We start from the raw sequence: 24965 nt of genomic DNA on the forward strand, positions 1-24965 counted from the left end.
CAACTCCCCTGCTCTTCCTGAATAACAAGTGGTGCAGTGCTCCACACCCAGGTATGCTGGCTGGCTTATGCCATTTTGTTGTGTGTCAGGCTGCATTTTCACTGCCTCGTTTGCCATCAGAATTTCTGGCTGTGCCTGGCTTACAGGAGAGGCTCGAGCCCCATGGTTTGTTTTATTTTTCATTCCATAATGAAAAATAAGATCCTTGCTGGGGGAACTCAGTGACTCAGTGTCTGGGTAATGGGATATGGAGCTTTCCAGCTGTGTTGCCTGAAGCACCCAGCTGGGATGCAGGAGACCTGATTCTATGCCTCGCTTTGCTGATAGCATTCGTGGGTTATTATTACCACCCTTTGAATACCTCAGTATTTTTGTCTTTAAAATGTGCACGATAGCCCTTGTGTACCATTTTTTCTCAAAGTATGTAAGTGATAAGTGCCATGGAAGAGCCAGTTATGGCTGTTATTGTTGTTAAGGCTTGTGTTGCATCATGAGACCAAGACCTTGGGAGTATTCTTGCAGGAATGGTCTTATTATCTACCATCGAATCTTGTCTGTGATAATAATGTTCAAGACTGTGCAATGAAAAGGAGAAACCCTGCAGCACAGCAAGCTGTGCAGGCTGTATTATTTAATGGTTCCTGGAGGAGAGAGTGGTCAGGCTACCCTCAACCTTACAAGTCAAGTTGGAAGTTGAGCTCTTCTTTCATCCCTGCAGATGGCTCCTAATGCAAACAGAGGCAGGCTGGCTGAGCACCAAGCAGGAAGCCTGCATCGCCAGTGCACGTGCTGTGGACAGGGGCCAGCGCAGTTGAGGCAGCTTCTTTCATCAGTGCTAAAATCAGTGTTTGAGTTGGATGTGATTCCGCAGTTTCCGTGGTAAGTCAGTTTGCTGAGGCTGGAGCAGTGCTATGTCCACCCGATGGCAGTGTGTGGTGTCAGGGGTGTAGCGTGATGGATCAGGTGGAGCAGGAGGGGAGTAATGAAGGCTTCTAAATGGTGTGTCACACGTGGGTATGTTTTATTACAGCGTTTCACAAAGTGGCTGTGAGTCTTGCAGTGGTGTAAGTCAAGCAGAAGGGGCAGCCAACACGTTTTTAAGGCATTTTTAAGCTCAGCTGGAAACTTGCAGCATATTCAAGTAACAAGGTGAGCTCTGGGTGTGCGTATCCTACTCCATGATGAATGTGAGGGAGTCTGAGGTAGCTTATTCCTTGTTGAATACAGAGTAAATCTCATTTACTATGAGATCAAAATGCGTGTATGTGGATAGATACTACACAGGAACTAGCCAGATATTAATTTGAGATTTATTAGCTTCCCCAGTGACTTGTTTGTATGTCCTTTTAATAGCGAAGATCATGTTTTAATACATGCTGTCAGGGGATATAGCTGGTGGGGAATCAATACTTCACTGCATTTGTTTTCAGCCTGGGAAAAAGAGGAGAGTTTCAGTGTGATCAGACTCCACAGAGGCTCTGTGAAGCACAGACAGCAGCCCAGCCTGCAGAGGAAAGGAAGAGAGTATTTCTACAGTGGTGTTTTACACAGCTTGTAAATCTTTTAGCTGGGACAAGGCTCTGCAGAGTGAAGTCCTGAGGTCAGGGCACGTCCACATGCTGTGTGCCTCCTTGGCCCTGTGCTGCCAATCCAGGGGGAGCTAAATCAGTTCAGTGCTGAGAGGTCCACTGCCGGAAGCTTAGGTGCAGGTGTACAGACAGGGAGCTGCAGGTGCCTAGGAAACATTAATATTCCTTTCTGGAGCCCAAGGCCATGGGGAGCAAGCAGCAGTCTTTTTGCTCTGAAATACTGGCTTGCAAGCAGCACTCATCTTTGTGAAGTGATGAATTTACCCACTGCTGGGAGCCAGCAGGGCAGAAAGTGCTTTGTGATTGCTCTTCTGAAAAGGAGAACTGAACCCAGCTCAGTGCTCGGCAGCAGCTTGTCGTGCCGTGGAGCAGAGCAGGCTGGAGGCAGAATGGCTGGGAAGAAATGCCACTGGTGGCTGCTCACTGCATTCCAGAGAAAAAATGAGGATGTCTCCGTATTGCAAAGCAGTCCCAACAGTATGTGACTCACTGCTGTGTGAGAGGATACAGGGTGAGATGAGGGAATGTCCTCTTGCTTAATCAAGCTGATATTTTGGCAGTATTCTTGTTATTGCTGAGTTGGGTATTGCTGTACAGGGAAAGTGCTGTTGTGTGTGCGCACGTGTATATTCTTCTTTTGCTGTAAGTCGCTTCCTTTTGTATTTCAGTTGCAGCCTTTATGAAGGAGTTTCTGTGCGGTGATCCCTCTCTGCTGGCATTCTTATGCTTCAAACAAGATTGATCGTGTCTGTTTAACTGGAGACAGACCAGAGTACCAGCTGATATATTGAAGATCCCACAGGAGGTGAGCAGGGGTGCAGGGATCACAATCTGTAGGATGCCTCTTTTCTTATGGCTCCATCCAGATCACTGCACCTTTACACAGTCTGTGGGTTTCTCTACCTTGGAAGGATCACAGCCCCAAGGAATGCTCTGGGTAGGAGCAATGTGCCAAGAACACCCTGTCTCCGTCCTCTCCTCCTATCAATTGTGGGATCTAAGCAGGCATGGGCAGGTCAATACATTTCCCTGTCCTTAAGTCTGGTCTGACAGCTGGTCAGTTTGAGCTGCAGGCCTTCATTGCTTCTGAAATACAGGCCATAAATCAGAGCTGGCACTTGAAAGAAGGATTGTAATGAAGGCTGAAGGATTCAGGGACAATTGCTTTCCTGAGTCCCATTCCATTTTCACACGTGCGCACACAGGCACTTGCCCTGTCCCTCAGAAACCCATAACGAGACTTCACCTCTCCACGAAGGTAGGTGACTGGTAAATGAGATGTCAAGGGCAAATTGCCCTAGAATTAAGGAGATGATTTCCAAGTTATTTGAAAGGGCTTAGCACGAAGGCAGAAACCATAAATAAGGAGCACTTTGGAACATTAGATGCAGCCTTATGGGCTGCTAGGGACTTCCTGTGCAATGTACAGAGCCAGGACACCAGGCTGTGAGCAGGCCCTGCCTGGTCTGTGTGCAGCACAGTATGTGATGCCCCAGGATGGCCACTGAGAGGAGTTAGCCTGAGAGGTGTGTGAGATGTGCTTTGAAGGAAACTGCCTCTTAGCCAGAGGCTCACAGTGACGACTTGCAACTTGAAGGATGAGGAGTCCTGCTGGGAGGTAGCCCTTGATTGGCCTTCCCATTGCATGGCCCCTTGGGCAAGTGCTCTCACAGGCAAAGTCAGGAGACTCCACAAGACTTTCATCCTGGAAAACCAGTTTAATTAATTGCTGTCAGTTCTTCAGGTAGCGGAAGATCTTGCAATGTGTGTAGAAGAGATGAAATGGAAGAGAGGCAAAGTGAAGGAGGGGCGGTTAGCAGAGTAGCTGTGCTAGAGCAGGACGTGGGTCTGCAGACTTCGAGATTCAGCTCAGCTGAAAGTCTGCAATTTCAAATTCCTGGCCTGCCTTGAAGAATGCAGTGGATTAGGGGGAGTAAATTACAGTGATGCAAAAATAAAAACCTCATACTCTTCTGAGACTTTCTTAAATGAAAATACATTTCAAAACAAAAAACCATTCGGTCCATCTGTATCCCATTACTCAGTTGGGGTTGTCATCCATTTTCATTAGACAGGGCCTGAGCGTGTGGGTGGTGACTGAGGCCCAGGCAGCTGCCCCGGACACCAGGCTAAAAAGCAGCATGTGGAAAAGCCTAATGTATGTTAACAGGCTTCAGAGACCAAAATTGAAAGAGTAATGGCCCGTCTGCTTGCGGTAGCCTCAATGAGGCATACTCTCAGCACCAATCTGTCAGCTGCAATTTTGGGTCATTACCGTGCTGCTAAGCAGAGGCTAACAGACAAGTCAGAGAGTAATCTGACTTCAGCAGGAATAATTCTCCCAGCCCTGCCAGCGCTCTGGCTCAGTTTCCTTTTTGCTAACATGCCTCAAACAGAGTATCTGCCTTTCCTCCCCCAGGGCTTCCTCCTATCAGGCTTCAGGGGATCCCAGCCAAACATTTAAATTGCATGAAATGATCTTTTAATTTGCTGGCTTCTCAGAGGCTGTATTGCTCTTGCCCCTTCTGATAAACTCACGTATAGCAAGGCCTAAATGAAGCAAGCCCCCGATGTCTGGTGGTTAGTGAAAGTCTCTGGCAGGTGACAGGACTGGAACCATTTCTGATTTTCCAGACTGTGCTTAATTTTAAGTTAGAAGGCTATAGGCTGCCTTCGCTTGCCAGCAGGCCCAATGCCTCCAGGGCATGTCAGCAAATATATAGTGTTTGGTTTTGTGTTTTTTGCTGTATACAGCTTTGAGACTCAACAAGTTGTGGGGTGATAACAGGTGTCAGTGTGTCCAGCAGGTCTGAGAAATTCACGGACGTCATCACGCTCAGCAGTAACCTCATAATCCAGGGGATATTTGTGTGCCAACACCTGAATAAATGATTTTGTGCAGTCAGGTTATGGCTCTGCCTAGCTCTGAAATGCAGGTTTTTCTGAGGCAGTACATGTTGCTGTGCTAGTGTGAGCTCACTCCTTCTTTGCAGTGCTTCTGTTTAAGTTGTGCTTTGTTGAAGTCTGTATTATAATGCATTTATTTCTTATTTGCAGATTCTGTCTGTTGTTCGAGCTTCACTCATGACTTCTGCAGAAACTTCAGTGCTGTGAATTTCACTAACCCTGCTGAAGAGCAAGGAGAAGGAAACAGGTAACTGTCCCGCTCATTTGGAAGAATTAGTTGAGTAGAGAAGCTTAACAGCAGCAATTTCACCTCAGTCTGATTGTTTGTCCTCACCCAAAGCAAAAGCACACAAGAACAGAAGGTGCTTTGCTGGTTATTGTTTTGTGAAGGTTTCCTTAAGAAAAGCAAATATGGGCCAAGAAGCTGAGGAGTAAATTGTGCAGGACAAAGCTCTTGCCCTGTATTTTTATTTTCTTTCTCCTTAGAGCAAGATGGAAGAGTTTTAGGGTGGAGCTTGGACAAAATTGAACTTAGATCTTCTGAACCAAAAGACACTGGGCAGTTTGAGTGCTTCCAGTTCTTCTGGGCAGAAAAAAAATGTGCTATTCCTGCCTGTAAAGTCAGATAGATGAGGCTGGTGTTTGCAAAAGGCAATGTATCTATAGGTGCCACTCTGAAGAGAAGAAAGTAATTAGGAATTCCAGACTTAAGAAAAGGGGTTGATTTGAAATAGTTGGGAAAAGCACATTGCTCCATCGAGGTGGTAAGGACTGGTTTATTGCAGCTGGTTGCTTAGCAGGTACTTTGGTTTTTCATGGACTGCTACAGGCATTTTGATATAAGGTTTCTGACTGTTGCGACTGTTGGCTCTGACATGGCCTTCAATCTGCTTTCTTCAAGGCAGGAATGAGGTTATGTGTATTCAGCGAGGGGTTTAGCCACAGGGAAGATCTGTCCATTTCGATATATCACTCCAGCTCTTTAGTGTCTGAGCAATAGCTCTTACTTTGGGAGTGCTTCGGACTGCCTTTATTGTTTATCTAGATCAGAGGGTAATAGCCTCTGTGTTAGAAAAAAAATGAGGTTATGGGCAACTGCAGAGGAACAGAAATAATGAAAAATGTTTTTGAGTAGACCACAGATGAGTCGAAAAAAGCATTTAAATGCATATATTGACAAGAACCCTGTGGATTTAATGAATTCGCTGGTCCCAGTGCTGTTGACACCTTTTCCTTAGTACATTTCTCAACTTCTCCCTCTTGCTTGAAGGCAGAAGGAGCCTCAGGAATTGGCCATCTCTTTCAGTCTCAGCTAGGTTCTTTGCAGTCTAATTACTGCATAGAAAGAGCAGTCATGAAAGAAGAAGGAAGAAATCAAAGTGAAATGAAAATGGAGAAAAGCAGCCAGAGGCAGAGCTTGTCCTCTTAGATCAGAGTGACTTGTCTGCTGTATTTCTGGTGTGGAAGATGAAGCTTGGGTGCTCCTGCTTTGGAAACAGATTCCTGCCAAGGATTTAATCTGAAACGTAGAGCTAAAGCTGTGGTGGCTGTGATCTCCAGAGCCAGTGTCTGCAGACAGTCGAGTGTACTCCAAACTATTCCTAGATGAAATTTGGTAATTCCTGGGTGCTGTTCTGGGAACCAGAAATTCTGTGCTTTTCGAGACCAGGCTGTGTAGACTATGGTAGACTCGAGGAAGGCTCTCCATTAGCCTCACTCTGTTTGCACTAGAGAGTTCCTGAAGGGATCATCATCCTTGGTTGGTTGGTTTTTGTATCGTCTAGTAAAGAGTCTTGTTGTATTTTTCATGCTTTTCTTTGTGCGAGCCTTAAGCCTGCCTTCCCTGATTGTAAAGGGACCTTCTGCTGGACAAGACGGATGTGCTAGATGTGTGTTATTCACCTGTCCCCTTGTTCCTCACAGTGGTTTGCAGGCCAGCTTGCCCAAGTGAAATGTGTTGGCTGTGCCTGTAACACACTGCTTGGGTAGCAGACATCAGTGTGTTTTATAGCTTTGGCTCTGGCTGTATCTGAACTGTAACCAAAGTCTTTTCCCAGCACAAGCAGATGCTTCAGTGAAGTCACCAACCTGGAGCCAGCCCAGCAGACATTGCAGCTACCATGGATGTGGGTGGTGGTGAGATGGTGGCTTTGTGAGCTGCTTTCAGTTTTAGGAGCCAGGTCCATGGGACTGGTGAGGTAGGAAAGATGGCCAACAGGGGGAGAATTTGACTTATGCAATTGTTGTCGTCTTCATGGCAGGATGGGAGTTTTTTTCTAGAGGGCAGAGTGGTGTGATCAGCACGTCTTACCTGTGTGCTGTCATATTTTCTCCCAGGGGAAGCGGTACGTGCAGTGTGGGGCTTTATGCTGGAATTTATATAGATCTGTGTGTAAATACATACAGGGGATGGGAACATACAGGAGATGGGAAGGAGGAAAGGATACTCTGGTTGAAGAGGGGAAGTATCTTGCCCCAGCACATGAGCTTTTTCTGCCTGTTGTTTTTACCTTGGCAAGGTTTTTTTTCTGTTTCACAGCAGCAAGGCTCTTCCCCTACCTCGCTCCATGCTCTGCTTGCTCCATCTGTGTGCTTGTCTTTTGATGTCAGTCACGCTATCTGACTTGTAATGAGGAAACAACGCCTTTTCCTCTGTCGCATCCTTTCCCCAGTTCTCTGAACACCTCAGTGCAGAAGGATTGGATTTAGCCACGGAACAGCAAGCAGCAAAGCAACCTCTCTGGGACTCTGCAGAGCAGCTGGCATTTGAGAAATAGGAGGCAATGGGGAACAACGTCTTTGGGGATCACAACAGTCAGCTGTTACACTAATTTGCTCTCCAGGTTTGTGACACAAGGATAGCCACTGCTGTGTTAGACAAATGCACTGTCACATCTTAAAAGCTGGGAAGGTCTGTGTGTTCTTTTCCTGTGTTCATTAACCAGCCTTTTTGTTGTCACTGTTCCTGTGCTTCAAATGTGGAGGCACGTTAGATGGTCACTTAGATGGTTCTGCTTATTATACCTGAGTCATCTGTGACCAGTCGTCACAGTGCTTCTGGGAGTGCTGCAGTCAGATTGCAGGAGCTGCTTCTCCAAAGCCCAGGCATGGTTTTCTCCCCAGGCTCAAGAGATTTAAGTCAATACCTCTGGAGGTGGTGTCTTACTTTGCTCTGTCTGTTTGACATTGAAACTGTCTGAGACCTTTCTGATCAGGTATACTGGGGGCTGCACTAACCTTACTGCTAGGAGGTCTCAGCATTTGCCCCGTGATTGTCTTACCATAGGAACATCGCTTGGGCAGATTTTTTATCACGTGGTGCTTTTCTTAGATTCAATGTCAAATGAAATAGCTACACCAGGACTTAACCTGGATCTCACACAGCTTTGATGGAGACCCTCTGCTTTCCAGCTTTTTCCTCTTTTCAGCTGACAGCTGCTGCCATTTGGGTTTGCACGGAAAAGGGAGATCAGGTCTGTGGACCATGGAGGTGTCAGCCTGAAGGACACAGTGTTGGCTGAGCTCTGCTCTTGCTGATTTATTCATGTGTCTGGCTCAGCTGTCTGCACTTGCTGTTGCCACAGGAGGGATTTGAAACCTCTCCTTTATAGACCTCAAAGTTAACAGTAGTAAAAGCGTATTCTGAGACACAATACAGGAACTGAAGGAGAGTATGGGCACGCACGGGGTCATATTGGTATCTTTTGTTACTCTACATTCCACCAATCCACAGAAGAATTTTGTGAATCTCAGCTTCCACTCGTGCTGATGGTTCTCCTGTATATGGCGGCTTGCATTTGCACTGCCTCAGTGCTTAAGCACGAAAGAAGGCAGGAGCACAAGGAGACAGCCGGGCAGACTTAGCAAGAGGCATCTGTCATTTCACATAACACCAAAGCTTTCTAAAGTGGGTCAGTAACTTTGCAAATTACAGACATCTGGAAACTGCAGTGACATGGATGAAGTCCACTCAGCCTTCAGGCTGGCTTAGGCCTATACAGATAAAAGGGAAATGGTTGGCAGGAGGAGCAGCTTATGGGACTGAGATTGTCCAAGTCCCAGTCCCAGTGCTCAGGATCCTGCTGTACCTGGGTAGCTGGTGCAGCCTTTTGGAGCTGGAAGAGTTCCAGGCAAAGAACGAGGCTGTGTTCTTGGCATTGTTTGGGTCAGGTGCTGAGGACTAAAATCACAGCAACCTTTTCTCTCCAAAGAGCACACCAGAGGGAAGCTGATGTATTTCAGGCATTTACAGTTTTTCAGTCTTCAGGATTGCAGTTTGAGTCAAATTTCTTGTTTCAGTGCTAGGTAGTCTCTGGCTCCAGAGGCCCCATCAAGTTCTGAGGCTATAGGAAGCATTTCCTACTGAAGATCAAACTTTACTTTCCATGCCTCTGTCACTAAACTGAGCAGGAGGAAGCCTGGTAGGAAGCACTCCTGGAAGTGTTTGTCTGTAGGATTTGGGAACCAGCTCAGTTAGGAATGATTTTTGCAGAACTTTATTTTCCAGACAGTGTAAACTAGTGGATCCTGGGAAAAGCTAATTCCCTCTGAGATCTTATCCATTAACCATGTTTGTGGCAACTGCTGTTACTCAATTGATTACTGTTACTGGTTGCTCCTTCCCTCTTATTAAATGGTGTTTTCTGATTGCAGTCTGCTAGATGGTTTCTTGGCTTTAGCTTTGCTCATGTAATAACTCCTGCTTTCCTGCCAGCTCCAAATTTGCTGCCTGGGGTAATGCTTTTTGGCTGTTCGAAAATGGATATGAAAAGGTGTCCATTTAATTACACAGTATCTCAGTATAAATTGCCTCCATGCATAGCGTGGGAGTCTGTTCCCTGCTGCAAATTAACTTCCCTGTTCTCTGTCCATTTTTGTTGGGGAGAGTTGGGATCCACATTACTACTGATGCCAGTGCTGGTTTTTCACCCTTATTTGTGTTTACCCCATATCCATTGGCATGGAAGTTTGGGGGTATGTACCTGTGAGCAGTGGAATTAATAAAGCTTTGTGTCCTGTACTACTGGCCGTACCAGTTGAATTCCCTGGGGGCTGTTAGGGTTTATTCAGATGTTGTAGCAGTGTGAAATTCCTCTGTGGACTCCCAAATACCTAGAAGGAGTTTAATTTTTCAATCTCCTCCTCCAAGACTCTTTGGTAATTGGAAAATAGTTTTTTCTCTCCATCCACCTGCTTCCATTACATTAAGATTCCTGGAATTGGTTCTGTTTTGTTCTGTTCTGTCAGCCAGGCTCAAAAGACGTTATTTATGAATTGTACCTTTTTTACCTTGCTGGTGTTCTAGGGTGGATAGAATAAAAAGCCATCCACACACAGAAACGAGGTATGGAGCAGATCTGTCTGCCTCTGCCTGTTGCTGAGTGGGGCCTCATGTGCTGAACGTAAGCCTAGTTTTCAGTAATTGCTGTTCCCAGAACTCAGCAGGCTGGAGGCGGATGGAAGGAAGATAAACATCAGAGTTCAACATCCAGACAAACACAGCAGAGCGCACACAATAAATATATCCACCCCAAAATGCAAAAACATCAGAGGAGGTTCCTGCCCCCAGGGCTCCGAGCAGAGCAGGCTCAGGCAGGAGAGCAGCAGGATGAGGTGAGTGCTGTCACAGCGACCTGCCCTGCTCCTCTGGCCACCTGGCTTGGCTAGGCCTGACAAGGAACGAGCATGAGTCTCATCCTGTCTAGCTGTTGCTGCTGTGTGATTTCTTCCATTACCAAGTGAGAAGGGTGTCCAGGCGTAAGGGTAGTGCTGGGATAGCTGTGATCTGGTACTGAGATCAGCGCCTTGGATGTGTGGTGTTTGGGGTGTGATTGAGTTGACATTCAGTGTCTGCTCATCTGTTCCTTTGAGGCAGGCTGCTTCTCTTGCTCGCTGCGCTTTGTGGTGGAGTAAACAGCAGCATTGTGCTGCAGAAAATGTACGGGAGGATCACGTCCCCTGACTTCCCCAATACCTACCCAAATCACAAGGAGAGAACATGGAATATTACCGTCCCGAAAGGATATGCTGTCCGCATCTATTTCACCCACTTCAACCTGGAGCTGTCCTACCAGTGTGAATACGATTACGTGAAGGTACGTGTAGGGCATTTATAAATGATTTATAAATGATCTGCTCATGGAGGCCTGCGAGACCATGATTGTCACATTAAAACATTTAAAACTTGGGGGTTTTGTGCTCAGAAAATTCTGAAATTCCCCCCTCGTGAAGCAGAAGGTTTGAGATGTTGCCCAGGACAATATTTGAGCTTCATTTTTCTAAAGTTACAGTGTATGATTTAAATGAACACGTAGTGCTTTGCACTGGAATAATGGGAGACTGCAGAAGTGTAAGCGATAGTCTAAACAAGATACCGTCAGCTTGTCCAAACGTGTATTTGCAACCCTTGCTGTCTGCTTTTGCTAACTAGTGTGAGAGACAATGTCAGGAAAAAGAGATACCGGCTTAGGGAAGTTCTTGCATGGTGAGCAGTATCCATGGAATGTTTGTGCTCTGTGTGCTCTAACCTGGGCAGCCCTGTTGCTCGTTTAAGGCCATCCTACTTCTGCCTCAGTTTGTTGTTTGGATAGACCTGGTCACATCAATGAGGGAGCTATATACACAGAAAGCTTGCAAAACCAATGTATTGACAGTATTTTAGCATCTGATGTAACCAAAAACTATGGAAAGTTTTGATACTGTTTAGGAAGATCTCATTTCTGTACTTGAATACGACAAGTTGCTCCCATTCCCATGTTCTTGCTGTGGTTTTCTTTGGGCAGGACAGAATACCCATTTCTGATCATGTGTTGTATTACAAACACAAGATAAATGAAGAGTTCAAACTGTAATAAGCAAATCGTAGAGCACATGAGTCACTAATTTAAAGAGACCTTTTGTTATATGTCTGGATCTATCAGTGTATGAAACCTTTTTAGTCCCGTTATCTCTAGCTTTGTCCTCGCTTAGGTCTCCTGTACACAAAGATTTCACTGTCATTGAAAGCGTGAAGTTAACAAGAACTTGATGTACAGTAAGCAAAGCTTGGTGCTAGTAGCCCAGGCTGACTTCACAGCCTTGTGGGAGGCCTCTGAAAAGAAACGGGAGATAAAAGTATAGGCTTAATTCAGAGAGAAGACTGTGTGTGTGACTGTGTCTGGATTAATTCCAGAAGCACCTTTTGAGAATATCCGAGTCTAGAAATGTTCTGAACCTCCTTTCACGTTCCCTTAAGCACTTGCTCCTCAATCCATGGCAGCAAAGCTCTGTGATCATCTGTTAAATTTGTCTGTTTTCAGCTGAGCTCCAGTGGGAAGACCTTGGCTACGCTATGTGGATGGGATAGTACTGACACTGAGGAGGCTCCAGGCAACAAAACATACATCTCTATTGACAACACCCTCATGGTTGTATTTCGATCTGACTACTCCAATGAGAAGCCATTCACAGGCTTTGAGGCCTTCTATGCTGCTGAAGGTAAGAGACCAGCCCCTCTTATAGGTGGAATAGAAACAGCTGTGGTGGGGTTGGTGTTTCCATGTGCTCATGCATGCTGTGGCTCTTGTGATAGGTGAAAGAAGGCAGTCTTGTATGGAGGTGTAGCTCAGACTGAATGAAAGTCTTGTTAAAAGGTGTTGATTGCCTAATTCTGTGCTTTACTCCCATTAGATATTGATGAGTGCAAACAGCTGTTTGATGGTGAACCTCTCTGCAATCATCACTGTCACAACTATGTGGGGGGCTACTATTGCAGCTGTCGGATTGGCTACACACTGCATGAAAACAAGAGGACGTGCACAGGTGAGTTCTTGCAGATCAAGAGATACTTCCCTGTCTACAGCATCTACCTGAGCCTGGTTACAACACTAGCATCTAAAGCAAAGCAGCCTTTTTCTGTTGTTGCATCTAACATTCCCTGTGGGCCTGGTGCAGCTGGAAGGAGCCGTAGGGGCTTAGGGCTGTGAGCAGAGACCTTAGTTTGCTGTGGGCTAATGGCAGCCATCAGGGCTATCAATACTGTATCTTAGGAAAATGGTACACTGGCAGTTTTCAGGTCCAGGAGAAAGCCAGTGGCTGTCGGAGTGTGAAGGTAACATTTTTTTGGCTACTTCTTAGTCAGCATGCACCTGTGTTCAGCTTTAGGCAGGCTGAACAGAGAAGCAAGAAACTCAATGTCTGGTGGCCACTGCGGACACTTCCAAACTTTATGGCTGCCAGTGCAGCCAGCCATGCAGCACTGACTATATCATGCTGTCTGGGTACTGAGGGACTGAGTGTTCTGGACCTGGGTTAGTAGATGTGCTGGGAAAACTTAACATTCAGATTGCCAAGTCTAATGGAGAAAGATTTTGCTTACTGTCCCTGGAGGGACCCAGGCTGAGGAGCAGTGCAGTCTGCTTATCACTGACACCAGATACAATCATCTTCTCATTAAATGAAAGACAAGGCCAGGCACAAGTCTCTTATTCAGAAGGTTATACAGCGTGAGGTTTACCCAGCTGACTCCTGCCTGGCTGTGCTGTTCAGTGCACAGCTGGGGAAGGCTTATCATTTAGTAGGCAGGAAAGTCTGTCTGAATCAGCGCAGTGATCAGCTCCTCTGGATTCACTTTGTCTGCAGTGAATTGTGTGCCTACACATGCTATCAGATTAATCCTCTGTGAGTGCAACTTTGCCCACTTGGAGCTGAGTCCTGTCTGGAAAGAACCAGCACACACAGTGCTCACAAAAATTGTCATAATGGGGAACACAGTTTGTGCTTCCCAGTGCTAAAAATCAGACCTGGCTGTAACTTACAGTGCTGAACTGACATTTAGCTTCCCATCTTTACCCCATTGCAACCTGTCTCCAGCCACGACTGTCTGGATCTGATGCAAAATTCTAACTCTTCATCTCTTCAGTGCATTAAACAGACCTTTTCATTGTTCACCCTCTGTCCCCTAAAGTGATGGCTTGTAGCAGAAGTATATTGGTGGTATGGAAGGGCTGGGCTACCATCCTACTGAGAGGTAGGGCCGTGCATGTTGGGAATTACTGTGGCACAGCTGATGAGTTGGAGCTTGTTTGCATTTCAGGGGTCTTCAGATGAAAGTTCCAGCCCCTGGGCTGGGCTGCAAAGCAAAGGTCTCTGCAGATCGTCCTTATGAGATGAGGGCAAAAGCTGCCCCTTTGATTTTGGTCCCTGTCTGAGTGCTCTGATATTGACAGGTTATTTTTTTTTCCCCTTTATTTTCCAGCGTGAAATAATTAAGCTTCTCCTCGCTTAGGCAGAGATGGATGCAGATGTGCTGGGAAAAGCTGGTTTGCCTTCCCCTGTGGCCTTCGTGTTGCAGTCCGACCAACGGGGCTGCAGGCTTCTCTTGTTCCCTTGTCTCTCAGACCTCCTTCCTCCAGCCAATAAAGAGGCCATTACTTGTTGAAAGCTCATGGCATCCTGTGGGCATTCATTTTCTTGCATTTCCTGTGTGTCACTAGTGAAAGAAGGAAGAAGATAATGGAGGCTGATAAGAGAAGGCCTCTGGCCACATCTCCCCTTGTGAATCCAGTCTTACTGCTGAAGTTTATTCTGGTGAACAAAGCCTCAGAGTTGCAGGAATTTGGTAGAATGATGTAAATGTCACCAGGACAGATTAGGTGAGAACTTGTGAAGTCAGCACAAAGGCATTGTGGCACTTATAGGTTCTGTCTCATTCCCTTTTGACTGTATTGTCTTTGGGCAGGGGCTGTTTTCCTGCAGCACTTTGGAGGAACATCATCCTTGGTTCTTTATCAGACACTACAGTTCCCCAGTTCTGTGGAAGGAACACCATGATAATCTCAAGTGAGAGGTGAACAGGGCAGAGCTGAGCAGCACAGGTGAACAGCTGGAAGAAAGATGCTGCAGGGGATGATTTGGGGTTAGAGTTGTGCAAGTGGTTACTAGAACTTAATTCTCTGTGCTGAATTTTGTTCAGAAACTGCTTTATGATCACAGTGAATTTGTGACCAAAGCAGCTGGAGTTTTTGTCATGGTTCAGTGATACAATTTATGATCCACGTTCCTTGAGGTACCTGATAAAGCAGTGACAACGGACTTGCAAATTTTGAAGGGGTCATTTTTCAGAATGAAGCCTCTGGCAAACAGCTCACTGCAGTTTGAATAAAATATGGCCTGAGCATAATTGAGCACTCTCTGGACATCTCTAAAGAACAGACAGAAGTCAAGGAACAGTATTTCTGCTGGGAGATATTCAAGGGTTATTTGATCCTTTTTGTGTTGGATGGTTGATGACTTTCTTCCTTACAGAGTGATAGATAAAAAGATACTGCCCCAACACAGGGAACTTCCAGCAGCTGCACTGAGGAGGTAACGAGAAAAGTCAGGTCCAGTGTAGGTCTCTTCAAGCTGTCAATTTTCTTTGACTAGCACAGAGTATCTTCTGTTGGATCAGCTGGTTTTGGCCACATGAACTCCAGAGAGTTTATTGGTGGTGACTACACGCTTTCCAAACCATGTGGTGAAAATCTCCCATCAAAAATAGGAATATGACTGTAAGGAAGAAAGTTTCAGTAAAGCATGAAGAATTACCAGATTTGTATTATTATTATTTTTTCTCCTTTTAATTTCATTATATGTCCCTTTGCTGCTGTTCTTACTAGAGGAAGTAAACCACCTTTGGTACTGGATAGTTACACATAGTGCTTTGCTATCTCTATGTAGATGTATATATGTGTACCTGTTACTAAACAGCATCCTTTTTCTTGTGTTTTTATTAGGAGCTTTGGCCTAACAATATTCCTTTAAATGTACTTCAGGGAAATAGAAGCCAGGTGATGCTGCCTTTAGCTTTGAGCTTCATGTCAGGGAATCTAACTTCTCCAACCTCTTCTTTATACAGTAGATCCCATGTATGCACAAGGAGAAAATGGCTTTGTAGGTAAGAGGGAGGGATTCTGATGCAGAATTAGCATTAGATTTCAGGTTTTCTTAGGGCATTAGGGGGATAAAGATAGTACTTGTTACATTGTGGTATGTGTGTTTACAGTAAGACTTCACACCGAGTCTTTTTCCACACTAATGGATTTAATTCTTTTCTTCTTTTCCTATCATTGCCTCGACTCCTCTTGAGGCTGTAGAGCAGGGACAGATACTATCAACATGAGATGTCAGTTTTTAATAGGAGTGGGTTTTTTTTTCCACTGAGATGGCTGTGAGCTGTCAGCTGCTGAATCTGCTTATCAGGTAGGTTTTGGGATGCTTATTAGCCTGGGCTTTCAGTAGGTAGGAGGAGGTGTTACAGCAGGACCTGATGCCTGAGCAGAGGCACTGTGTGTCACTGGCAGTGCTGTGAGCAGCAACTGCAGCAGCTCAGGAGAGTGTGCTGGAAAACGTGCTTTGTTCTCACATAGCCATCAAATGCTTCTGTAGTTTGAGGCAGAATCAGTGAATTACAGAAACATACAGGGGGAAAAAATATAACCTGACAATCATCCTCTACAAGTACAGCATGAAAGGAAAAGATTTAATTCCCATTGTAGCTCAACTGATATCTCTGGTGCAGAGCAGTGAGCTGTTAGGCTGGGTTCAGAGGCAGCCAAAGTTCTGTGTGCATTAGTTGAGCTCTCTGTGTTTCTTTGGACCAAGAGGGGCGTTTCAGACAGGATTTAATAACGAGAGTGCTCGGTTTATACAGGATAAGCCTTTATTTGTATTTATTGACTAGTTTACTCTGTGCCTTGATAAGTTATGTTTGAAAACATAAGTCAATGAATTCAGAGCAGAGCTCACGCAGAAGATCGGTCACTGTGCTGATGGATGGGTCTATGTCAAATAAGAGCAGCTGCACAGAAATTCCAGGGATGATGGACAGAGAAATATTTGTTTCTTTATGGCCCCAACACCCTACTGAAATCATTGGGAAGCTACAATCTGAACTCTGCTGCTAGTTCTGCATTGCCTATAAAGCCTTTTTTCCCTTAGCATGGGATCTGCTGTGGAAGGGAGCATACTTGGGTTGGTAAAGATAGATTCTCTTGCAGGAAATTACTGCTTGTGCTAAAACAAACACCCAGGGGTACCCATATGCAGTATTACTTGTGTTATGGTGTTGTGGTTGTGCTAAGAGTCGCACAAATATAAAACAGAAAGAGAACCTTTTTACACATTGCCACTTTCCAAGTAATCACATCCAGATGCTTCCTGCAGCAGCAAGGAGTGCTGTTGCTCAGGTGTAGGGAGGAGGCAGGTTTCATTGTCTGAAGCAAAAAGGCTTAGAATCCTGGCTAATGACATCACAGTCAGTTAAGGGACTCTGGTCATTTTTCTCATTTAAAATGTGGTCGTTTTCTATTAAAATCACAACCTTAGATCATATGGTTTACTTCAGATGATAATTTGTGAGTAGTGGCTGGATAATGGCTTGTTATTTTATTCTATTTATTTTGCTGAGGGAGGGTCACACGGTGTATCTGAGGATACAATTCAAGCTATTTTCCACTTAGAATTAATTCAGCATCACAGTGTTGCAAAAATATTCAGGTATTATCAGCCAGTCCAGCATTCCCCATCAGTTAAAGGATTGCTCATACAGCTTTTGCAGCAGCCGTAAAGGCTTTGTTCCCAGCTGATCAAAGCACCACTTCGCAGCCATCAGATGCTGTCGACAAGCAGAGATCCTCAGGGCACTTGTGGCTGTTCCTCCTTGCTTCGGCAGGGAGCATTTGTGGCTCCAATTGTGTCTGCAAGAGGCACAGCTGGTTTTGCTCAGAGAATACAATTACATTCTAAACGTCTGGCAGCAAAGGCATTAAAAAGAAAGAGCTTCATTCAGAGGCCCCAGGAGCTGAGGTGCTGATAACTGTCCTAGCGCTCTGCACGCTCTGGCGCAGGAGACAAGCTGCAAGTTTATCACCTTGGAATGTTTCAGAGCTTCCAGCTATCACACTCATTTCTGAGCTCCCTGTGCCCATCCAGGCAGTGCCTGTGTTGGTGTCCTCCCCTTTGGAGGTGGCTGTGCTGGATAGTGCAGGTGGAATGTGTGACTGTTGCTTCACCTCAGAGGTCATTAAATTGTGGCTCTGAAACTTTCTCTAAGTGGCAAGTGTAAAAAATGCCCAGCAGTTGCCCAGTGTGGCTGGACTGAATTAATATAAATGCAATCATTTTCCATTACTTTCTCTAGCCCAGTGTCAGAACCAAGTTTTTACTCAAAGAACTGGAGAAATTGCCAGCCCTGACTATCCAGCGCCTTATCCCCCACTCAGCACCTGCAGCTACAATATCCAGGTAGAAGATGGCTTTCTGATCACATTGGAATTCATGGAGACCTTTAATGTGGAGACACACCCGGAGGTGCTGTGCCCCTATGATGTACTCAGGGTAAGGTGGGGCTCCTTCACAGCCTTTGAGACACACCTGGTTCTTCTTCTGCATCTTCCTTGCCCTCTGTCTTGCCACATTTGTTTTGTCTCCCCGTGTCTCTCCTCACTCATTTCTTCTTCCCATCCCTTTGGTTTTGTTGTTCTGTTCTTTCAGTACCTTTTTCCTCTGGGAAGTTCTCCCAAAGAACAAATGCAAACACACACAGGTGTGTAACGACCTGGAAGATTTCAGATCATCACAACCTCTGCCTGTATCCCAGTGATGCCGGGGGCTCAGATAGATCTTTTCCATTCCCTTTGCTTCTCTATAAATGGACCCAGGGATCACTTCCCAAGAATTCCATAGCAGTTTGGATGTTTGGCCCTCTGAGGTACCATGGCGGCAAGCTGTCATTCTGACTCCCTGCCTTTCCTTTGTATGCTTTGCAATCAAGGACCATTCAACTTTAAGGACTCATTGGATTAAAATTAGTTTGTTCTGTAAGCCTCATGGGAGGAGGAGTAAATATAGGGGTGTTTTCTTTTGTTTTATTATTGTTTTTCTGCCTTCTATTTCAGCTGGAAACACCCAGAAAGCAGTTTGGCCCATTCTGTGGGAAGACACTGCCTGCAAAAATCGAGACACAGACTAATGTTGTAAATATTACCTTCATAACTGACATGTCAGGAGCACACACTGGCTGGAAGGTGAAATACACAGCAGTAGGTGGGTAGACTTCTATTCAGTTTTCAAATCCTGACTGTTCCCAGTATTTTATTCTGGAAAGGCCTGAATAGCACTTAATAGTTGTGCTTTGAAACAGTAGTTTCACCTTTGAATTTCTACCTGTCGAATCTATTGAATGCAGCTCCCAGCAGTTTACTTCTGTAGCTGAGTAATTTTAAGAGAATTCCAGGGCTCGTGCTAGCCTTACAGTTAACCTCTAGTTTTGATGTAAGATGTCATTTTAGGGAATGAATTTCCCACCTGGACTAGAGGTGGGGTGTGTGTTTAGGCAGCAGATGCCCTGGGTGAATCCTGTTAGCATAGCCTGGCTCTTTGCTGGCTGCTGCACAGCTCTGCTGTCAGTCCATCAGTCCACAGTTCTACCTTCTGTTCTCAGTAGCTGTAGATCTGTGCAAGCGAAATGGTGTAGAGAAAAGGGTAAAGAGGTGGGTTTATTTGTTCATTTATTTATATAACATATATTAAATGTGTGTGTGTGTGTGTGTGTATATATATATATATATATATATATATATATATATATATATATTTTTTTTTTTTTTTTTTTTTTTTTCCTTAAGATTGTTCAGCAAAATCACTTTAAGGGCAATTTCTCATCTATCTGCTGGCAGGTTTGCCGTGCCCCAGTCCTGAAGCACCACCCCATGGCCACATCGCACCAGTGCAAGCACAGTACACTGTGGGTGACCACTATGCCCTCTCTTGTGACATCGGATACGTGCTACTTGAAGTAGGTGAACCATGGCATTGTCAGCCCTATTGGGGTTAATTTCTTGGGTGTTAAACATGCAGGTGCCTTTTCTCATTAACAGTTCCTGTTGCTCACATACACCCATTCTGAGATATGTTCAGTACACTCTGTTTGTTAGCAGTTGTCTTTGATACCCTTCCTAAAGAATTGTTTCTTTGTATGCACGTATGTGGGCTGCTGTTCTTTGAACACTGGAGATGTGGATAATTATGCTGGAAGAATGAATAATGTTATAGAAGATTTCATCAAGTGAGAATTGATTTTCTTATATTTGTTACTGCACTTCTTCTGGGAAGTTACAGCAATAATTGTTGGTGGTTCCACTGAACACAGCATCTCACACTTAGTCCTTAACAGCATCCCACTTAGCCCAGTTCCCAGCAGGAAAGCTGTTCCGTGCACCCAGCAAAACTTCACAGTCATGGTTAAGTGTTCTGTATTTGAGCAAAGCACGCAGACTCTTCTCAGTGATTATTTCATACTCTGGTTTAGTAGTTGCACACATTTGCTGTTTGTGTAGAAACTGAGAATAACTAAACTGATGTGAGGGCTGGTGTTCAAGAGGAAGTGGTGTGTAAATAGATGAACACAGGCTGTGCTCTGTGTCCCTGCAGCTCACTGAGTGGCACTGCGTGTCATTGCTGGAGAGCAGGCAGCTGTGAGTGGTGGAACTGCTACCTACAATAGACACTAATTAGTCTCTAGATGGGGTAAGCTGTCCCTCACATTATGAGCTGTTCCCTGCCACACTGAAGAGATTAATGCTGGCGGTATTGGAATTATTTACATTTAAATCAGTATTCCTAGTGAAGAGAATTTAAGCAAATAAAAACTTAACTACTGTGTTTTTTCCTTTCTGAATGAGCAAATAAATGTGTAGCTGGCGCTGCTTTTCTGTAACGAACCCTTTTAATTTGATGTGAAATTAATATGACCTTTTATTTCTATCCATGCTTCTTGGAGAATGAAAATGTTGTGATGTCTTTTGTAGCGGAATGCCAGAATAATGCTTCTTGGAGCAAACCCACAGCAGAGTGCATCAGTAAGTCCACGTTAATGTTTGTGAACTGGGAAGTCTCTGTGTCTACATTTGTTTATATGAGATGGGTTTTATAAAGAGAATGATAGGCATGGCAATATGAGAAGCAGTTTCTTATGCTTGCCAACCATTCCCTTTCTTATCAGAGTGTATTTAGTATTCACAAGTTTGAAGATTTTTCAATTTCTGCCATTCTTTGAAACCTCTAAAAGGCACCAGTGGTTATAGATTAAAAAAGAAGCGTTAGGTTGACACTGAACCCACTGGCTTTTAGTGTATAATACTTACTGATGTCTTTTGTACTGTTTTAGTCGTTGACTGTGGGCAGCCTGAGGCCATAGACAGCGGTGCCATTCTGTACCTCGCGGGGCCTGAGAAGACAACCTACAGGGCTGCCATTCAGTACCAGTGTGCAGCCCCCTTCTACACCATGAGGGCTGACAGCAGCGGTAGGTTATAAACAACTCATAGAGGTCAAGGAGCTGCTCTTTCCAGAGCACTGTAAAAGGCTGTCACCTGTGGGAAACACTACCTGTATTTTTAAGGACTTTTACCTAAGCGTATTGAAATGTTCTCAGATGGGGTAAATTCATGATCAGTTGTAAGTGTAACGCATTGTTCCCATTCTCCAGTTAGCAGTATTAGGTGGCTATGTGGTGGCAGAGGCTGCAGTAGTGTTTGGTCCTGCAAACAGCCAGAGGAGAGGTGATATATTTATCTTCTCCTAAGTGCAGTCAGCTTGAAGGAGCCCTACGCCATGACAGTGCTCTATAGGTGTCAAGACTCATGAGAACTGTGTGTGTCTCTTCTGTTCACTTGTTCCCATTTCTGTTGTCTCTGTGAGGTGCAGGTAAATATGTATGCAGTGGTGATGGATTCTGGAAGAACACCAAGGGAGAAATAACACTGCCTGTCTGTGAACCAGGTAAGGCATGGATTGCTAAAGTTGCTGCATTTAGTAGTTATGGAAGAACCATTAACAAAGTGCTGGCTAGCACTCACTGCTGTTCATACAGAACACAGCTATTTTTTTTTCAGGATTTGGTCTTATCTGAGGCTTTCTATTGCTGCTAGCATTGGAGATTAATGCCACCAACTCAGTAGTTCAGTTCCCTTAAAGAGAGCAAAAAGCTGAACCTTCAATTTATCCCAGCTCCCTACTGGAGAATGCTGTTGGAGAATGCTGTTTCATGACTAACTGAGCTCTTGTTGCCTGTAAATGGCTTGGAATCACTTCTGACAGGAAAACTGAATCACACTCCAGCAGTACTTGAGAGGGGAAAAAGCCACTTTTTTTTAATGCCCAAACTGCTCAATTACATCATAAAATCACTCAAGATCAAAGAATGACTTTTGGGAGAACCATTTTACAATCTAAAAGCCTAATTGTTCCTCTTATCTTTTAGATTAGGATGTACATATATTCCAATTACCTTAATTTACATTCAGCACAAATGCATTTAGTTCTCTATGCCCAAATTCTTCAGCAAAACAGTATCTCTTGATTACAGAAGTTTTCCAAAGGCTGTACGTTGTACCGACTAATGAAAATTGTATGCTAAATCAAATATTCATTTGGAAGCCATTCCACCATTCGGAGTAATCTCAGAATTACATTTTAGAATCATTAACTTAATTTTGCCCATACCAGAGTAATAAATCAGTGTCCAAATCCTTAAACATGAACATTATTCCTGTGTTTGTTGTTTTACAGTCTGTGGGATGCAGAGAAGCGGAGCTATAGAACGTATTTATGGAGGAAGGAGAGCCAACCCTGGACAATTTCCATGGCAAGTGATGTTAATTACTGAGCGTGGAGAATTAGGAGGTGGTTCACTTTTGTACGACAGCTGGGTTTTAACAGCTGCTCACGTTGTAGCTGAGCAAAGAAATCCCTCAACTTTGAGGATTAAATTAGGGATTTTGAACAAATATTCAGTTCACTTTGAGGAAGTCCAGGCAGAACAGATTTTTATTCATGAAGGTTACAAAAACGATCTAGTCAATTTTGACAACGATATTGCATTGATTAAATTGGAACATAAAGTCCCAATGAGTGCCACTATCTCACCCATTTGTTTACCTGGAAAAGAAGAAAAATTTCAGATGAAAGCCACTGACACAGTAACTGTATCGGGCTGGGGAAGAACTGAAACCAGGAGCTCTTCTGTGGTGCTGCTGTACACTGAACTGATGGTCATCGACCAGAAAGAGTGTACGGATGCGTATGCAAATAAATCACACAACGGCAACCCTCTTGTGGTAACAGAAAACATGCTGTGTGCTGGAGTTGAGGGAGGGGGCAGAGATGCCTGCTATGGGGACAGCGGGGGGCCGCTCGTGGTCTGGGATGTTCAGACCAGAAAGTGGTTTGTTGTTGGGATCGTGTCCTGGGCTTTAGACTGCGCTGTAGCAGGGCAGTATGGGGTCTATACAAGAGTAACGAGCTATATGCCTTGGATTGAAAGCACCATTGCAAATAATTCTTAGACTTTTATTGCTAATCCCTACCAGCTTTTCGCTGGTTCTTGGATTAAAAAACAACAAGAAGTCCTGCATGTTTATTATTAGGCTTAACTGTTCTTTTCTTTAAAGAAAACCCAACCAACCACTTGAGCATCCAGTTTTCATTTTTGTTTTGTCCCAGAAATTGTTAAATGACCATTAAACATATGGCCATCTTGTAAATAAACTTGAGGCTTAAAATCTGTTTTGTTTTCTTTTAAATAGCTGTGTGGATTCTTGTAGGACTGCGGCATTACCAGCCAGCATTTGAATCAGCGCCTCCAGAGAAAGCAGGCAGAGCAGCATCAAGGTACCTTAAACCACTTGTAGTGTATGGGTTGGTAAAGAGTCCCAGTAGCTCCAGCAGCCCTACACACCTGGGGGAGCACACAGACAGAGACACCTCTCAGGCTGTCTACGTTACTGCTATACTGAACCATTACCTTAAAGGCCTTCATGCTGTCAGCTGCAAAAACCATTTCTGTGAATATAGCTTTATAACACGACAAACTTTCACATACAGATACATAAAATATGTAATGTCAGTACAGTCAAGAACTAACTGGGAGTAGTTACACATTTTCTATACTAACTGGTTTTTACCAAGCACGCCCAAATGGTGTATCCTCTTCTGATGATGTTATGTAAAGTTACTGTCTCTTTTATCCCACGTTCTCTTCGTAGTTCAGTTATTCTTGAAAGTGCAATACTGAACGTGAAATCTTCTTAAAAAAAAAAAAAAAAAAGACTGAACACTTCAATACGTAACCAATAGCATTTTATTTACTCACTTATAAACACTTAGAAAATAACACTAAAACTTGACAACTCTTCAAAAACCTTCAAGGATTTTCTTTGAGTCAGGAAAGTCTGCAATTATTAGGGGACTACTGAGTACTGCCAGCCCACCTCTTAAAGCCTAAACCTGGGCTTAAGACAATTAAACAAAAATAAAGCCATGCTAATCACAAAAACTTACCATTAAGTTCCTTGCAGGGATGTCACAGTTACTCTTTGGAGGTCCAAGAATACCATTTTTAAGTGTTACTCAGCAGAAGTAGCTGGTAAAAGTGCAAGTGCTAAAATGCAAAATTCACAATGGTACAGAGTTTGGATATTATTCTGACTCAGGTGCAGAAAAAAAAAGATTCAAGCAACGTTTTGCAGTGGGACATGAACAAGCACAGGATTAGCTTTCAGCCTGTTTGTTTGCAACCCCTCTCCAAACCCCTTCAGGTACACATTGAGACCCAGCTGATTTAGTATTGCAGTTCAAATGGAAAACTAACAGTAGCGCAGCTGTTTAGACGGTCTTCTATTCACAAGCGTTGATATTCAGTAATTGAGTTCTAACTCAAAATCAATTACAAACTGTGTTAACATCCACACTCTGAAGCTGCATAGCTATAGCAAAGTGGTACATTATGTAAAAACACGGATCAAGCTTTAGTGGTTTGCAAGTGCAAATAGCTTCAGTTCCTCAGGTTCCTACCACCAGAGGAAATAATCTCCCAGCAGTTTGCACTGAAAGATCCTGCTCTTTGTTAAGAAGCTGCCTCCTACTTGGCCCTGTGTACTCGTACTAAGTCCATTTTTTGTCAGCTATGTGCATTTACTGATGCTTATTTAGCTAGAAAGTCTTTTCTGTGACTCATTAAGTATGAGTTTATCATCGTCTTCTGAAGCCAGACGTGTTGCAGAGCCCTGCTTCCCACTGGTGGACTGCTCTAAAAATACATCCCCACAGGAGGTGCTGTGGACGTCAGTACATCTGACAGTGTTTGTTTTCCCTCCCTCACGCTTCTGATAAGAGCCCCTACTCCTATAAAATAGAAGTCACTTTCCTCGGTACAGATGCAACGTGGAGGGAACTGCTTACCATTCTAGGTGCGGACACCCAAACTTGTGGGAACTGGATTTTAAGTGTCTACGTATCACTGAACAGTGCAAAAATGCAGTGGGTTAAGATGGGCGTCACGTAGCGATACGTGGTGGCTCCATTTGACTTGCCAACTTTTAGAGCATGCTTAATCTGAAACAAACTGAATTGCTGCAAACAAAACTTTACAGAAGTTCATCTCAAAAGGGT

At 44.3% G+C, this 24965-nt stretch overlaps 1 protein-coding gene and 1 long non-coding RNA gene across 12 annotated transcripts; one reads left to right on the forward strand and one right to left on the reverse strand.

Annotated features, from left to right (window-relative positions):
* The first annotated feature begins 1029 nt into the window (after positions 1-1029).
* MASP2 (MBL associated serine protease 2) lies at positions 1030-23565 on the forward strand. Of its 9 annotated transcripts, XM_015882426.3 has the most exons (13): positions 1030-1149; positions 2258-2394; positions 4647-4743; positions 10372-10591; positions 11795-11972; positions 12165-12296; positions 17656-17852; positions 18413-18560; positions 19193-19311; positions 20296-20374; positions 20683-20820; positions 21216-21296; positions 22086-23077. In XM_015882426.3, exons 4-13 carry the CDS (start codon positions 10433-10435, stop codon positions 22859-22861), a joined length of 2007 nt encoding a protein of 668 aa, XP_015737912.2. In that variant the 5' UTR covers positions 1030-1149; positions 2258-2394; positions 4647-4743; positions 10372-10432; the 3' UTR covers positions 22862-23077. The 9 variants fall into 9 exon arrangements, 6 of the variants coding, with proteins under 6 accessions (XP_015737912.2, XP_085365138.1, XP_085365139.1 ...); XR_014931835.1 differs by lacking the exons at positions 1030-1149; positions 2258-2394; positions 4647-4743 and adding exons at positions 10042-10109; positions 23102-23565 and having other exon boundaries at positions 20324-20374; positions 21222-21296; positions 22086-22161; XM_085509013.1 differs by lacking the exons at positions 1030-1149; positions 2258-2394; positions 4647-4743 and adding exons at positions 10042-10109; positions 23102-23565 and having other exon boundaries at positions 22086-22161.
* On the reverse strand, positions 23130-24895 carry LOC146759888 (uncharacterized). Of its 3 annotated transcripts, none has more exons than XR_014931839.1 (3): positions 24756-24895; positions 23856-23955; positions 23130-23253 (listed from the first exon to the last, which is right to left on the reverse strand). It is a non-coding gene; the product is annotated as an uncharacterized LOC146759888 (long non-coding RNA). The 3 variants fall into 3 exon arrangements; XR_014931838.1 differs by lacking the exon at positions 23130-23253 and adding an exon at positions 23460-23598; XR_014931837.1 differs by lacking the exon at positions 23130-23253 and adding an exon at positions 23466-23601.
* Positions 24896-24965: the final 70 nt, after the last annotated feature.

The sequence above is a fragment of the Coturnix japonica genome, chromosome 9, assembly GCF_054131305.1.
Source record: "Coturnix japonica strain WE chromosome 9, WE-NBRP24, whole genome shotgun sequence".
Taxonomy (NCBI): domain Eukaryota; kingdom Metazoa; phylum Chordata; class Aves; order Galliformes; family Phasianidae; genus Coturnix; species Coturnix japonica.

Bases quoted from the DNA above. Each gene is read 5' to 3' on its own strand.
- MASP2 (XM_032448836.2), top strand. From the start codon at position 10,182: ATGAGTCTCATCCTGTCTAGCTGTTGCTGCTGTGTGATTTCTTCCATT. The intron at 10,235-10,371 runs GTGAGAAGGGTG...CCTTTGAGGCAG, and splicing joins GTGATTTCTTCCATTACCAA to GCTGCTTCTCTTGCTCGCTG. The intron at 12,297-17,655 runs GTGAGTTCTTGC...TACTTTCTCTAG, and splicing joins AAACAAGAGGACGTGCACAG to CCCAGTGTCAGAACCAAGTT.